At 58.1% G+C, this 13,526-nt stretch overlaps 7 protein-coding genes across 7 annotated transcripts; 4 read left to right on the plus strand and 3 right to left on the minus strand.

Moving 5' to 3' along the window:
* Positions 1-974: 974 nt before the first annotated feature.
* Positions 975-1,957, plus strand: BDY17DRAFT_146014 (uncharacterized protein). The gene has a single exon (XM_033729571.1). The coding sequence runs from the start codon at positions 1,250-1,252 to the stop codon at positions 1,856-1,858; it is 609 nt and encodes a 202-aa protein (XP_033589928.1). The 5' UTR covers positions 975-1,249; the 3' UTR covers positions 1,859-1,957.
* Positions 1,958-2,623: 666 nt separating this feature from the next.
* Positions 2,624-4,177, plus strand: BDY17DRAFT_324100 (Alpha/Beta hydrolase protein; the record flags this gene model as incomplete). Its single annotated transcript, XM_033737131.1, has 3 exons — positions 2,624-3,219; positions 3,275-3,364; positions 3,433-4,177. The coding sequence occupies 3 exons, from the start codon at positions 2,624-2,626 to the stop codon at positions 4,175-4,177; spliced, it is 1,431 nt and encodes a 476-aa protein (XP_033589929.1).
* A 1,146-nt stretch (positions 4,178-5,323) lies between these two features.
* On the plus strand, positions 5,324-6,904 carry BDY17DRAFT_324101 (S-adenosylmethionine decarboxylase; the record flags this gene model as incomplete). Its single annotated transcript, XM_033737132.1, has 1 exon — positions 5,324-6,904. The coding sequence occupies one exon, from the start codon at positions 5,324-5,326 to the stop codon at positions 6,902-6,904; it is 1,581 nt and encodes a 526-aa protein (XP_033589930.1).
* Positions 6,905-7,245: 341 nt separating this feature from the next.
* Positions 7,246-8,446, minus strand: BDY17DRAFT_249607 (uncharacterized protein; the record flags this gene model as incomplete). The annotated part of the gene is made up of 2 exons (XM_033730999.1): positions 7,246-8,230; positions 8,289-8,446. 2 exons carry the CDS (start codon positions 8,444-8,446, stop codon positions 7,246-7,248), a joined length of 1,143 nt encoding a protein of 380 aa, XP_033589931.1.
* A 380-nt stretch (positions 8,447-8,826) lies between these two features.
* Positions 8,827-10,818, minus strand: BDY17DRAFT_297325 (permease for cytosine/purines, uracil, thiamine, allantoin-domain-containing protein). The gene is made up of 2 exons (XM_033733582.1): positions 9,210-10,818; positions 8,827-9,150 (listed from the first exon to the last, which is right to left on the minus strand). The coding sequence occupies exons 1-2, from the start codon at positions 10,689-10,691 to the stop codon at positions 9,010-9,012; spliced, it is 1,623 nt and encodes a 540-aa protein (XP_033589932.1). The 5' UTR covers positions 10,692-10,818; the 3' UTR covers positions 8,827-9,009.
* A 772-nt stretch (positions 10,819-11,590) lies between these two features.
* BDY17DRAFT_249899 (uncharacterized protein) lies at positions 11,591-12,391 on the plus strand (the record flags this gene model as incomplete). The annotated part of the gene is made up of 1 exon (XM_033731024.1): positions 11,591-12,391. One exon carries the CDS (start codon positions 11,591-11,593, stop codon positions 12,389-12,391), a length of 801 nt encoding a protein of 266 aa, XP_033589933.1.
* A 121-nt stretch (positions 12,392-12,512) lies between these two features.
* Positions 12,513-13,438, minus strand: BDY17DRAFT_324105 (uncharacterized protein; the record flags this gene model as incomplete). The annotated part of the gene is made up of 2 exons (XM_033737133.1): positions 12,513-12,684; positions 12,744-13,438. The coding sequence occupies 2 exons, from the start codon at positions 13,436-13,438 to the stop codon at positions 12,513-12,515; spliced, it is 867 nt and encodes a 288-aa protein (XP_033589934.1).
* Positions 13,439-13,526: the final 88 nt, after the last annotated feature.

Genomic DNA, 13,526 nt, shown 5'->3' on the forward strand with positions numbered 1-13,526 from the left:
TTCGATTGAGGTCCATATCGGGGGTGTAGACGGTGTTGAGCTCGTGGTGTTTCTCGCCAGTCGTTCAACAGCTGTTTGAGAGCGTCTTTGGAATCATTCATGAACGAGAGTCGATCATCAGTGATTTCATTTCGATACTGATTTACTTCAACGGTCACTAGAGGACGACGCGACGAACACGGCTACGTGCATGCCGTGCAAGGTAGTTGTGCATTGTCACACCGCTACGACTTGCAAGCGCCGGGATGGCGTGTTAGGCCCGATCGATCTCGGCTGCGATCGATATTAGTGGGACACAAGATGGCATTATTAGGGCTCTACGTTCCTACTGGTCGATGGTGATCGATTCACACGCAGGCGATGACAGCGTCGGGTGTCGCCCGCGGCGCGCCGCGCCGTTGCTGACACCATGTGTGAGGAGAGGAGGTGTGGATTTGGAATTCCGGGAGGCAGGGGAAGTGGTTCAATCGAACTTGTGCGGCTGCGAGACAGTCACGAGATAGCTGTGCATAATCTTTGTGCGTGCAAGACAATGACTGCCCGAGCAGCACCTGTTCGTGATCGAGTCCTCTGCCGGGATGTGGCACTGAGGAAATCGGAGCACTTGCTTTGCCAAGAGAGATGGTGTCGTTGATGGGTTGACGGGGAGTGTATGATTGAGAGTGGTACATGGTACGCCGTGGTTGCATTGGAGCCATCAGGACAGTTTTGAGCTTATTTGGCCTGCCAGTGTGCCCATCCACGCTCGCGTGGAAGACATGACCGGGTGGACTGGCACGTGGGCAATGGTGCGGTCAACGCGGTCGACTCGGCTGCTGCTCTGCCCATTCCAGCAAGCTTCCGAAGAGGGGCGCGAGTGGTTGGTTTTGCTATTGCAGAGAGATCTGGTAGATAGAGTTTTCGCGGTAACGGCGATTCTAAGATCTCGTCTCGTGTCTAATCGGAAGCACGAGTATCCGGGGGCTGCAGGAGGCCATCCCGCGGGGTGTGGCCATCATTTGGAATGCCATGTCGTCGCGGTCGGTTTCCTATGTAGGTTTAAGTTAGTTAGGAGGAGATTGATCCTTGACGGGGGGGGTGGGAGCCAAGCAACTAATCCTTTCACTAGGGCAGTGCTTAACGTAACCCTGGCAGATGGAGGATTGGCGATGAGTGATCAGTGACAAATTCCACAGCTGGATTCTATTCCGTTGGCGCGAATGCTGCAAACGAAGCAGGACGTAATGACAGTAGTGTCTGGTGCTGCGTGATGACCGTCCCCGGCTCGGGTTGCGCCATCGAGGCCATGGAGGGCGCACAGACGGAGGCAGGTGTGGCGCAGGACTCCACATGCTTCAGGCACCAAGTCCCTGCACCTCCACCTCCACGCCAGGCGTCTTTCGTGCTCCACGCCGCCGTCAAAATATGCTCAGACAGAGGCTTGTGGCGTCAGAGTCTGTACAGAAGCTTAGCACCGACTTCCCTCCGCCTCGAATACACCATCCGATCGCTGTTGCTGCTTTTCTATGGCAGCTCAAGACCACTGGAGAAATCCGTCCATCTGCTGCCGATGATGACGGCGGCAGAGCATCTCCACCGTTTAAGCTCCGTGATGGGACATCCACTGACCGCATCAGCCTCGGTTGCCGTCGGCCATGTCCACGGCCCGCACGTCCGTTTGCACAAAGTGCTCGCCCTTCAGCTGGCCAGGCGATGTACGGTGACATGCCAAGGAAGCACGCAAGGCACTTGCGGTGCCGCCCCGTCACCGCAGCTGGAAAGAACATGCCTGACGCGTCCAGATACGGCAGATCCTTTGCCCACCGCACCAACGAAAGCGGTCGAACGCACGTCCGGAAAGGCAGGCGTATGCAAGTAATCCCGGCCGCAGCCCACTTTTCGCCTTGAGGCTCCCGCGGTCCGCGAAAGTCTGGCCCAGGAATCTGTGGCTGTGCGCCCCAACTGTGCAACAATATGCTTGCCGGGTTGTGGCTGGTGGCAAGGCGGTGGAAAGGCTAATGATGATCGCAGGCAAGCAGGCTACGTGATTGCAGGCTGCTGATCGCCAGGCTAGGGCATGGATGCTGATCGCGCTCCGCCCCAACCAATGGCAGTCGGGCCTTTTGACCAGAGTATGAGCGCATCGCCCAAATTTCTTCGCCCTCCTTCCCCAGTGCGCAACGGAGGCGCCGATGCCTGTCTCTGCATCATTTCGTGGCAACGTCTCCATCCTGAGCCGCCGTTTCGTGGGGGCCTTGCAAGGCTTGCGAATGCCTTTGAATGGCTGTGCAGTCAAATGTCCAGCGTTTCGCGTGCTGCATAATCGTAAACGCATATACCCTACCATCTCCCTCTTTCATTTGGCCTACGTCCAATCCTTGCACACAATCGACACGCTTGCACCTCGGTTCTTTTGGACCTTTTCATTTGCTTTTCATCAAGGCACGGGGTTCCCGGCTCTCATCACGCTCCCGTTCTTCATACCCATATCTCGGCGTTGATTCCGGGCGGTGGGTCGTTGTGGTCCAACCCGCACATCGAACACATTGCTTCTTCCGTTGGAGATCACGGAGGTGGGACAGACAGAACAGGTCTCCAATCGCACACATCGACTCGATGATTCTTCTCCCTTGCCAACAATAACATGGCGTGGAGCTCCAGCTCCAAATCGCAGTCCCCGCCCGAATTGAACGTCGTGCAACCCTATCGAATGCACGTCTCGCAGAAATATCTTGACCTCACAAGACAGAAACTCGAATTGACGCGACTGCCTCGCGAGCCGCGATTTGCGCAGAACGAAGTCGACTTTGGTGTCGTCAAGCACGATCTTGAGCCCCTACTCGATCACTGGCTGGAAAGCTATGACTGGAGAGCGCAGGAATTATACTACAACGACGCGTTGCCTCAATTCCGAGTGCCCATCAATGCAACACGCCTTCACTACGTCCACCAACGATCCGCCTCTGCCAGCGCAATTCCCCTCCTCATCATTCACGGGTGGCCGGAGAGCTTCATCACGAGTTCCAAAGTCATTGACGCGCTGTGCAACCCCATCACGACTCCGCCTAGGGGCGACGATTCGATCCAGGCATTTCACGTTGTTGTCCCGTCGATTCCAGGGTTCGCCTTCAGTGAGCCCGTACCGGAAGTTGCCAACAATATTCATGGTACGGCCGAGGTGTTTGACGCGTTGATGAAGGGGCTCGGGTATGGTCGGTACATGATACATGGATCCGGATGGTAATGACTTTCGAAGCGCCCGGCAAGCGATGCATCCGTTGCTAACGGCTGATAGGGGGTTTCGTATCGCGCGCATGCTCACCCTCTTGCACCCCGAGAGTTGCCTTGCGCTACACACAGTCAACCCGGAAGTGCCAGCTCCAAGGTTCGCCCACTCCGTCCTCACACGATTCAAACAAATATTGCCAAGCTGACCTTTGCAAATCTGCGCAGGTCGACTTTCGGTTACCTTACGGAAGACGTGGCAGCATTCTCCGACCCCATGTCGAATCTGTCCCTACACACCCCGGGCTTGACGCCCCCTTTGACGCCGGCACTCAGCAACCCTGTGCGCGACAGACCGCAGACGAGTGCGTATGCGCTCTGCGACTCACCGATCGGATTGATGGCTCATATGCTGGATGCGATCCAACCGCCCCGTGCGGCGAACCCTTCGCCCGCGCACAGTCCTGCGACGCTACGGATACCACCCAGCATCGCATCGCCAATGACTCCACAGAGCGCTGGAGTATCACCACAATCATCCCGCTCTCCACACAGCCCTGCTGGTGAAGCGCCCGCATACTGGGATAGCGGCAGCGGCGGCCAACTCGCCAGTCCCTGGTCACCAATGGCACTTGTCAACTGGACAATGCTGTACTGGCTGCCGGGGCCGGAAGTGGCACTACGATGGCTGACCAACTCGAGCCACTTCCTCCCTACGCTGTGGACGGGCTTCAATATGTGTCCCATTGGCGTCACCTTGTTTCGCGAGGCGACGATGGGCGCAGGCGAGCATCACACTCCTCCGCAATGGCTAGAGGCATATCACCGAGTGGCCATGATCAAGAGGAGGGAAGGCAGAGTCCGTTTCGCTCTGTGGGAACGGCCGGGGGATGTGGTGTTGGATATACGGGAATTTGCGGGCTTGTTGAACTCTCGGCCGCCGACTGGGCCCAGCATCACGAATGGAATGTGAAGGAGAAGGGAGGAAGTGTCTTTGAATTGACAATGGGCCGGACTCTGTCTAAAGAGTGCCCATTGCGTTGAATGCCACGCAGGATACCCATGCTTAGTCTGTTCTTGTCCGATTCCGACGTGGCACAATGCCAAGCACGTGCCCAGGTGGGAAGGGGAAGGATAGCGATCGTCGAGCACGCGCCTTCATGCGAGTTGTGGGCGTTGTTCCTGGACGATTGGAGACAATCTGTAGTGTTGTCCTGGCGATCAAAACAGCTACAGATCTGGGCGGGAGCGATGTACAGAGAAGAACGAAAATGCGGTGAAGCGAGGGCGGGCTCGGCATGTGATGTCGATGTCGAGTGTGGTGGGGGAAATTCTTTTTTGGCTCCTGCACCTTGCCAAAATTCCCTCACCTCCTCCCTTTGTTTCCCATCTCTTCCTCACCCACAACACCCTATTTATCTTCCATCCAACGTCCTCCTGACAGGTCTAACCCCGGTCAATCGACAGCTCTGGCGCCCATTCCCAATTCCATCCACCCGCTGGCACACAGCACCCGCTATCCTTCGAGACTTCTTCTGTTGTAGGAAGAAGTCTCTCTTTTTCGCCACCTCGCTCCCACCACCGCATTTAATGCGTCCAGAAGATCTTCTTCGGTTCTGCTGCAAGCCAAAGAAGTGAGGCACTGTGTCCCCCCCGCAATGTGGCTGTATTCACTGACTTGTTTGCTCAGGCCTCGATAACACGAGCTACTTGCTGTTTCTACTACGACTCACATTCCAGACTGATCAAAAGCCATCACCAACCCTACTGCACATCGTTCCTCCCTCAACTGGGACCCCGCACACCATCGTCACCTAGCACTATCGACAAGATTCCGCAACCAAAGAGCTTCTTGGTGCCTCTTTCCGCGCGACCTCCCTAACATCAACCCCGGAGACCACGCTTATTTCCCCCCGCTGAGCACTGCTGCTGGCGTAAGCCAGCCTCCCTCGTGGAAGTACTTCTCTGTGAGGTCTTGCTCCCAGTCCAAAGCGAGATTATCAACGAAGCGTCTCCGATCAGCTTTTGACGAGATTCACCAAAGCCGCAAGTGCTGCTCCTTCCCGACTCCCGCCCAACGACCATCCACAAGTGCCGACAACATCTCCACGACCTGGAGATGGTGAATACGGGGATTCCAACCAACTACACCAATTCGCCATCAGCATCACTTAGTGGCACGCCGCAATGGACCATCAATCGGGACATCACGGCTGTCGATCTCGACTCCAGCAATGCCTTTGAAGGCCCCGAGAAGCTGCTAGAAGTATGGTTCGCTCCATCCGAGAAGGCCCTGCCCTCTTCCGCTTCGCCGCACGGCCTCAAGGTGGTCTCTCAAGCCACGTGGAAGGACATGCTCGACCTTGTCCGATGCAAGGTCCTGTCTGTCGTCGAATCCACCAACGTCGACGCCTACTTGCTCTCCGAATCGAGCATGTTTGTCTTCCCCCACAAAATTGTGCTCAAGACTTGTGGCACGACGACGCTGCTGCGAGGAATGCCGCGCATTCTGGAAATTGCAGCCCTTGAGGCTGGCTTTACCCATGCCAAAGCAGATCTCCCCGAGGGCATCGCCGTCGCGGCCACGCCGTATCGTGTTTTCTACAGTCGCAAGAATTACCTCTACCCCGATCAGCAGAAGGGCCCGCACCGTAGCTGGCGCGATGAAGTTCGATACTTGGACAAGATGTTCGTCGGCGGCAGTGCCTATATGATCGGCAAAATGAACGGGGAGCATTGGTATCTTTACATCACGGGCCCGGGGAGTGTGCTCACCCCACCTGCGACGCCAGAGGAGCGTCGTTCGGTGAGCAGTGGAAGTCGTGGTGACCTGCCGCCACAGGATCTCGATGTTGCGGTGACCAAAATCCTACAAGAGGACCATGGTGACGAAACACTGGAGATCTTGATGACCGACTTGGACGTGGACAATGCGCGGCAATTCTACCTCGAAAATGCGAGCTCGACTGCCCAGGACCATGCACGTCGTGCTCACCAAGCTCGCAAGGAGGCTATTCGCCACCTTGGCTCTATCTCTGAGCAGAGTGCTCCAGATGTCAACGAGCTGATGGACAAGGACCTCAGCAAGACCCATTCAGACTTCGACGTCTTCGTCGAGACCTCTTCGGAGCACTCGGACTCTACAGCCTCCGCAGAGGAAGAGGCGCTGACCTTCTCCGAGGAGCTAACAACCGAAGGCCACACCCTCGGCACGGTAGTCACCGAAGGCTGCGGCCTGGCAGACGTCTACCCCACCTCCAAGTACCCAGACGCCCACATCGACTCCTACCTCTTCACTCCCTGCGGCTACTCCGCCAACGGCATCGTGCCCATCCCCAACAAACCAGACTCCACAGGCTACTGGACCGTGCACGTCACCCCCGAGCCGCAATGCTCGTACGCGAGCTTCGAAACCAACGTGCCCACCAAGCAGCACACCGGCAGCCGCTCGACGCTCGAAATCGTGCAGCACGTCGTCGGCATCTTCAAGCCTGCGCGCTTCAGCGTCACGCTGTTTGAGACGAAGAGCGAGCACGATGAGTTGGCCGCTCGCAAGGATAAGCTGATGGAGTCGGTGAAGGGCTATCGTCGTGTTGATCGCATTGTGCACGATCTCGATGGGTACGAGTTGGTGTTTCGCTACTTTGAGCGCGAGGGGTGGCAGGGGGGTGCTCCGCGGCTGGGGGAGCGATGGTGCTAGAAATGAAGGAGTCCTTCCTGCGTTTTGACGGCTGGTTTCGCGGACTCGTTTTGTGGCTTTCAGCGCGTAATAGGCCTTGTCATTGCTGGACTCGACACCTCGACGGCACGCGCTTGGTTGATTGATTTGAACTTGCAGATGCGTATTTCATAGTGCATGTATTGCTTTCTTTGCTTTTGTGTATGCTCGCGTTGCAACTCGTTTCATCCCCCGTCGTCATCTTCGTCGAGCTCTCTTTCTTTGTACATTCTATCCCGTTCTATATGCTCCCGAACCGCCAACGCCGTCGCTAGTAAACAGAAAACCAGTTGATCAATCACAGACACCACAGCCCCCCGCCATCAAGAAGCCGGCCGCCAGCCAACAGGATCCGGAATCCCCCTCATCCCACTGCCCTCCGCCTCCGCACTCGCCCGCCTCTTCGCAAGCCTCGCATTCGCCTTCTCCGCCCGCGCAAACACCTCCATCGTATGCGCCCACACTAGATTCCCCATGTCCAGGTCGCGGTACTTGCCCAGCACCTTCTCGTCGCCGCACGTTTTGCCGTCCCAGTCGAGCAGGTATGCACCTCCGCCGGGCGTGCCGTCCATGGCTTTGAACACGCCTAGACCCGGGGGAGGGGGGATGCCTGCGCCCCTTTTATCTTCATCGTCATTGTCGTCGCCTTCTTGGGGCTTCTGCGCTCTGGCGGCGGGGTAGCATTGCGACGTCATTTGGAAGTAGTGCCGCTCGCCCGACTCCTGCACGTTGAGGATCCAGGGCGTGAGCACGGCGTAGAGGACTTTGACGGCGAGGCGCACGGGGCCGGAGAGTTCGTTTGCGATGCCCGTCTTCACGGTCCCCGGGTAGGAGTGGGAGAAGGAGGTGCCGCGGTGGCGGCGCGAGAGCTCCTCGACCATAAAGTCCGTCATGACGACGCAGTGCGCCAGGCAGGCGTGCAGGGTGAAGTCGCGCTGCAGATCTAAATCGTCGAGGCGCACTTCGCCTTCTGACCCCGCTGCGAGCACGGTAATGGCGCGCGACAACTCGCCCGCTTCCGCCGCGGCTTCCAGCGCAGGCATGAGGTTGAGCATGCAGCGCACGCGCGCGTAGTAATTCACGCACATCTTGCGGTCGATGCCCTCGTCCGTCTCCGTGCGGCCGCGCAGCGTCATGTAGCCCGCGGTGAGGAAGAGGCAGTGGATCTTCGCCTCGCGGCGGAGCAGGTCCGCGCACAGCTCGTCGACGTTACGCAGCAGGGAGATATCGCATTGCAGGAAGTAGGCGGCGCCCTGCGGGTTGATGGCGTGCAGTTTGGCTACCAATGCTTCGCCACGAGTCGCGTTCCTACATTCGCTCGTCAATCCTGTTCAGACCAATACAACGAAGAGGAGATGAATCTCACCTCCCAACAATATAAGCTCTCGGCGCCGTCGAGCGCAAGAAAAACTCCTTGGCCGTGCTCTCGCCAATCCCATTCGTGCCGCCGACAAACACCGCCACAAGGCCTGACAGCCGCTTGCCCTGCGCGTTGGACTCGCGCACCGTGGCGATTTTGATCATCTCCAGGTTCGCGCCGAAGCTGAGCGCCGTTTTGGCGGGGATGATTGCGTCGCGGAGTGGGGTGGGAGAAGACGGGGAAGACCCAGGGGAGGAGGGCATGCTGCTGCTGCTCCTGTTGCGGGCATCGGGTAGCGGGAGGGTTGTGCGCTCAATGATTGGTATTTTTCTTTTATTTGAGACGCCTCGGACGGGCTTTGGGTTAGCTGCGGTGTAGCTGTGTCATTCTGGGGGTTTGGATACTAAAGTGAATGACTACGACATGTGTGGGTGATATCGGATGCGTGGCAATGGAGCCTAAGGCCGAAAACATGCCCGGGCCTCCTCCCACTTTCAGCACGCCACATATTACCACGCACTGTTGGCAATGGAGCAGGCCTCGAGGGCGTTTACATTCTTAGATTACGCAGTCATCGTGTGAGAGGCACTGATCGCAAGTCTACTTCTCTTGAACAACTTCATAAAAATGCATTACGTTTGCTAGCCGCAACTGAGCAAGTCACGAGGCTACATATACAACCCATGCCAGCCTTCACGCCGCCGGCGGAAACTTTTGCACGATACGCTTATTTTCCGAAATACTTCAACTCCATGGCACGCAGCGGGATGAAGGCCAGCGCGGTGACAACAAGGGTGAGCTCGTTGGCGACATCGCCGCCGTGGGCGCCAATGGTCTTTGCAATAGGGCTGATGAACCAAGTCGCGTTCTAATTTGCAAATGTCAGTATAATGCATAGCTAGGACTTCAGGGGGATAAATCACTCACCATGCCGAGAATCCACGCAACCGCACCCAGGACCCAAGAAGCGCCGGCTGCGAAACCGTGCGGGAGGACGGCGGGGTCGTTCCAGCCCTCGAGATTGTAGTTCTTGAAGTCGCCCTTGCGGAAGATGAAGTGCTCGGAGAAGACGATGACGACGTAGCTGGTGCACCAGTAGCCGAGGAGAGACAGGAAGTCTTGGAGGTAGGTCAGGAGGCTGTTGCGGCTGGCGGAGGCGAGGGCGATGACGATGCAGAAGCACAGGATGTTCCACAGGAAGCGGGGGATGAGGGCGAAGGGGCGCGCGAGCTGCTGGAAGGAGATGGCCGAGCTGTACACGCTGATGATGCTGTTGTTGATGCCCGAGAGCACGAGCAGGACGAGGATGAAGTCGGCGAAGCCACGGGGGTAGAGCATGGTTTGGATGAGGAAGCCGAGGCCGCGGTCGTCGGCCTTGGCCCAGGCGGGGACGTTGTTGAACGCGGACGCCACGCAGGCGCCGGCGGTCATGCCGATGCTGGTGGGGATGGCGATACCGCAGGTGGTCATGAGGAAGACCTTGACGCGCGAGACGTTGGGCGGGTAGTGCACGTAGTAGTCGGACGCGCAGGTCGACCAGGAGGCGGAAGAGCCGTAGATGATGGCAAGCAGAGTCAGGACCTGGCCGCTGAGAGTGGCACCGGTGACGCTGGCGGGGGTGGTGTTGTCGTAGTAGGGCGCGGTCTCGCCGAAGATGATCATGAAGACGATGAAGAAGACGAACCACGCGTACTTCTCGTAGACGAGAATGGCGCGGAGGCCGACGAAGGAGACGACGAAGCTAACGACGGCGATGACGACAATGCCGACCTCGACAGAGACATGGCCGTTCGACACGGCTTCCAGAGCAAGACCACCGGTGATGCAAGCAACGGCGCTCCACCCTAAGTTCTGGATGGAATTGAGCAGAGCGATGACCTTGTTGGGGTACCAGCCCATGGAGTAACGAGAGACGGAGATTTGTCGCAGACCCATGGGAGCGCCAAAGGTGGCACAGAAGCCGGTGAGGGAGGAGCCGAGGAAAGAGCCGAAGATGACGATGAGGATGGTCTGTTTGAGGGAGAGGGAGAAGAAGAAGCCGAGGAAACCGGTGGCGAAGCAGCTGATGTTCAGCACGCCCGACGACCACAGGAAGGCCATGTTGACTTGATCCCACCAGCTCACACCGGCACGCTCCTCGGGGAGTTTGCGGTCGATGGCTTGCGACTCGACGCCGAGCCGGCGGTCGAGCGACTCCTCGAAACGACGCAGTCTGGCGAGGATGCCATTGCCTTGGTGGGCGGAGAGGCCATTGTATTCGATATCTTTGGACGTATTGGAACCGCGGGAGTCGATGTCGATGGTCGTGGCGGCAAGCTTCTCGTCGGCGGTCAATGGACGCTGCAGCTTATCCGGGGGCGTCTGGGAGAGGATCTCCGGCGTGCCGTGGCCACCCTTTTCCAAATCCATGTTTCCTTCTGTGATAGATACCCAGAGAGGGGTGGGGTGGGAAGGTCGGGAGTGGAGTGGAGTAGAGGAAACACACAAAGGACGGTGAGTGAGGGGGGGAGAGAGAGAGGGACGACGAACGGTCGCGTGGACGCTTACCTTTAATCCCAAAATCTGCAGTGCGCGTGGAGCAAGATACCCCACGCCTCGCCACGGCCTACGCTCCAAAAGTTGCTCGTATCCTGGCCCGCTGGGCCAAATTGCGTTAGGTTATCGCCGACGCTGCCGCAAGGTTGCATCGCAGGCGGGCGTGGTGGGATGCTAATCCGCGCCGCAGCCAATCGCGCGCCCCGCTCGGCGAGCAGACAGAAGCTTCAGAATCTTCAATGGAAGGTCGAGGCCAGTCGAAGCTTTTGCCACCCCCAGCCGGCGCGCCACAGAGACTGGGGGACGCTTGTGTCGCGTGGACGCCCCGTGATCCACTCGTTGTTGGACGGGGAAGTGACAAGTTGTGGAATATAGCGAGGCAGAAACATGCATCGCTCCTTCCTCTCGCCAAGTGAATGTCGAGTGATGTCCTTGCAGTTGCCAATTCTGCGAATTTTCACACCGCAGGGGCGATCGGCCTCTCTCGAAAAGTCGAGACTGGCCCAGCCCGCAGCTCGGCACACGGGATGAGATAAGATAAACGTCCAGCCCCAGCCAGCCAGCCAGCGAGTCCGTTCCGCCCCGAAGCTTGGGGCAGTCTCATGCATGCAGCCGTAAACGCGCGCGCGGCTCCCCTCCGCGATACTGCAGTGGGAGCTGGAGCTAGCTCTCTGCCTTGACGACACTCCCTCGGCTCTGAGGATCACGTCGCGTTGCTCGAGTCAGCCAACCCATCCCACCCGTTCGCAACGACATCTTACCCACCCGTCACCATGTCCTCCTCCGCTTCCTCCCATCGCGACTCGCGCGACCTCATCGACCGCTCGCACAAAGCCACCGACCCCCTCGGCACCCTCACCTTCGTCGGCCTGCGTGGCGCCGATCCCTTCCTCCAATACCGCATCCTCAAGTACAACTGGGGCAACGCGTTGATCGAGCGGCTGGGCAGCACCACGCTGCCCAGCGGCCCGGCATGGATCACCAACACCGCCCTTGACCGCCTGGCCCTGAGCCCCTACCGCAGCATCCTGCTCGCCATGTGCGTCGGCAGCGTGCTGAAGCAGAACATCCACCATCTGTGGGTGCGGCAGGAAAGGATGGACGTCGCCGCCTCGGCGGCCGTGGGCGCGCTCAACGCCGGCCTCAACTCCATCAACTCCCTCCTCTTCATCTGCTCGCACACCTCCGCTTCCGTCAACGGCGAACACTTTCCCCAGACGCCGCTCATCGTTGGCTCGACGCTGTACGTCCTCGGCTTGTCGCTCGAGTTCATCTCCGAGTTACAGCGATCGGAGTTCAAGGGGGACACTGCGAACAATGGCAAGATCTACTCGGGAGGCCTGTTTCGATTGAGTAGACACATCAACTACTTCGGCTACACGCTGTGGAGGGGCGGATATGCGCTTGCGGCTGGTGGGTGGGTGTGGGGGGCCACAGTCACCGCTTTCTTTGCCTGGGACTTTGTCACTCGTGCCATCCCCGTCCTGCAAGACTACCTCCGAGAGAAGTATGGTGCACAGTACGCGGCGTACGAGAAGAAAGTTCCGTACAAGTTCGTGCCGTACCTTTATTAGGCTGCCGACCTCAGAGGCGGAGTCGATGATGTGAAGAACTGAGAATGTAAATACCCCCAGCAAGTCGGTAGGACAGCAGTGTCAAATCTCCAATCTGATCGTAGCAGTCGTCTCTTCGTAGCTAGGCCGTTATTCTATTGTCAAGTTCTTGCTGAGTCCAGGCGAGCGCTCCCGTCTTGCCTCCGTCGATGGGGATCAGCTGTCCGTGTACACTTCCACTGTACCGTTCACTAGCGAGGAAGAGGATCGTCCGGGCTACATCTTCCGGCGGAACTGCTCTCGCCAAAGGCACACTGCAACACAAAGTTAGCCACGCACATCGTGATGACAAATGAGAGAAGCAAAGACTCACGTTGCTTCGGCTTCCTTCCAATGCCACTCTCGTCCATACGTCGCCATCTCCTCTCGATACCTCGGGGTGTCCACCGGCCCAGGAGCAATGGCGTTGACCCTCGCCCTCGGAAAGATGCGCGGGACATCTAGCGCCAGGCTCTGCAGCAAACCAACTTGCACCGCCGCCTTTCCAGTAGCGTATGCGGCCATGGTACGAACGCCGAAACGCCCCGATTCCGAGCCCATGATGATCAGACTCACGTTCCGCAACTCGGATGTTGCATCCGGATTATCTGCGATAGCGCTTCGGAGGGATCGCAGCCACTGTCGACATGTGACAAAGGTGCCGTTGACATTCGTATCGATGACGTTGTTCCATTCGCGCGGATCCATGTCCGCCAGAGAGTCGGTCTGGTTGAGCACGCTCAGGTCGAGCGACGCCAGGGCGACGCATGTGTGCACGGGGCCAAACTTGCTCCAGGCTCTGCGAAACGCGGCCTCCATCCTCGCCGGATCGCGAATGTCTGCGTTGAGGAAGTGGAGATTGGGGTGGTGGTCATTGTCTTCGAAAAGAGTGTTGGGCGCGAGGTCGACGGCCGTTACCTTGCTGCCCGCTGCGAGGAAGGCGCGGACGACATGCCCGCCTACTAGCCCTGCACCGCCAGTGATGAGGACGTGGGTGTTTTCCAGTCCGAGGCCGACATCAAAAGCCATTGTTGAAGACATATTGTAATTTCTGTTCACCCGTCCAGGATGTGACGATTGCAAGAAACATGTTGCTCAAGGCTGCAGTGGAGAGTAA

Source organism: Neohortaea acidophila (assembly GCF_010093505.1).
Source record: "Neohortaea acidophila strain CBS 113389 unplaced genomic scaffold BDY17scaffold_5, whole genome shotgun sequence".
Lineage (NCBI taxonomy): Eukaryota > Fungi > Ascomycota > Dothideomycetes > Mycosphaerellales > Teratosphaeriaceae > Neohortaea > Neohortaea acidophila.

Coding starts and splice junctions, on each gene's coding strand:
- BDY17DRAFT_146014 (XM_033729571.1), top strand. CDS start 1,250: ATGACCGTCCCCGGCTCGGGTTGCGCCATCGAGGCCATGGAGGGCGCA.
- BDY17DRAFT_297325 (XM_033733582.1), bottom strand. CDS start 10,691: ATGGATTTGGAAAAGGGTGGCCACGGCACGCCGGAGATCCTCTCCCAG. Junction 9,151..9,209: donor TTGCGTGGATTCTCGGCATG/GTGAGTGATTTA, acceptor TTTGCAAATTAG/AACGCGACTTGGTTCATCAG.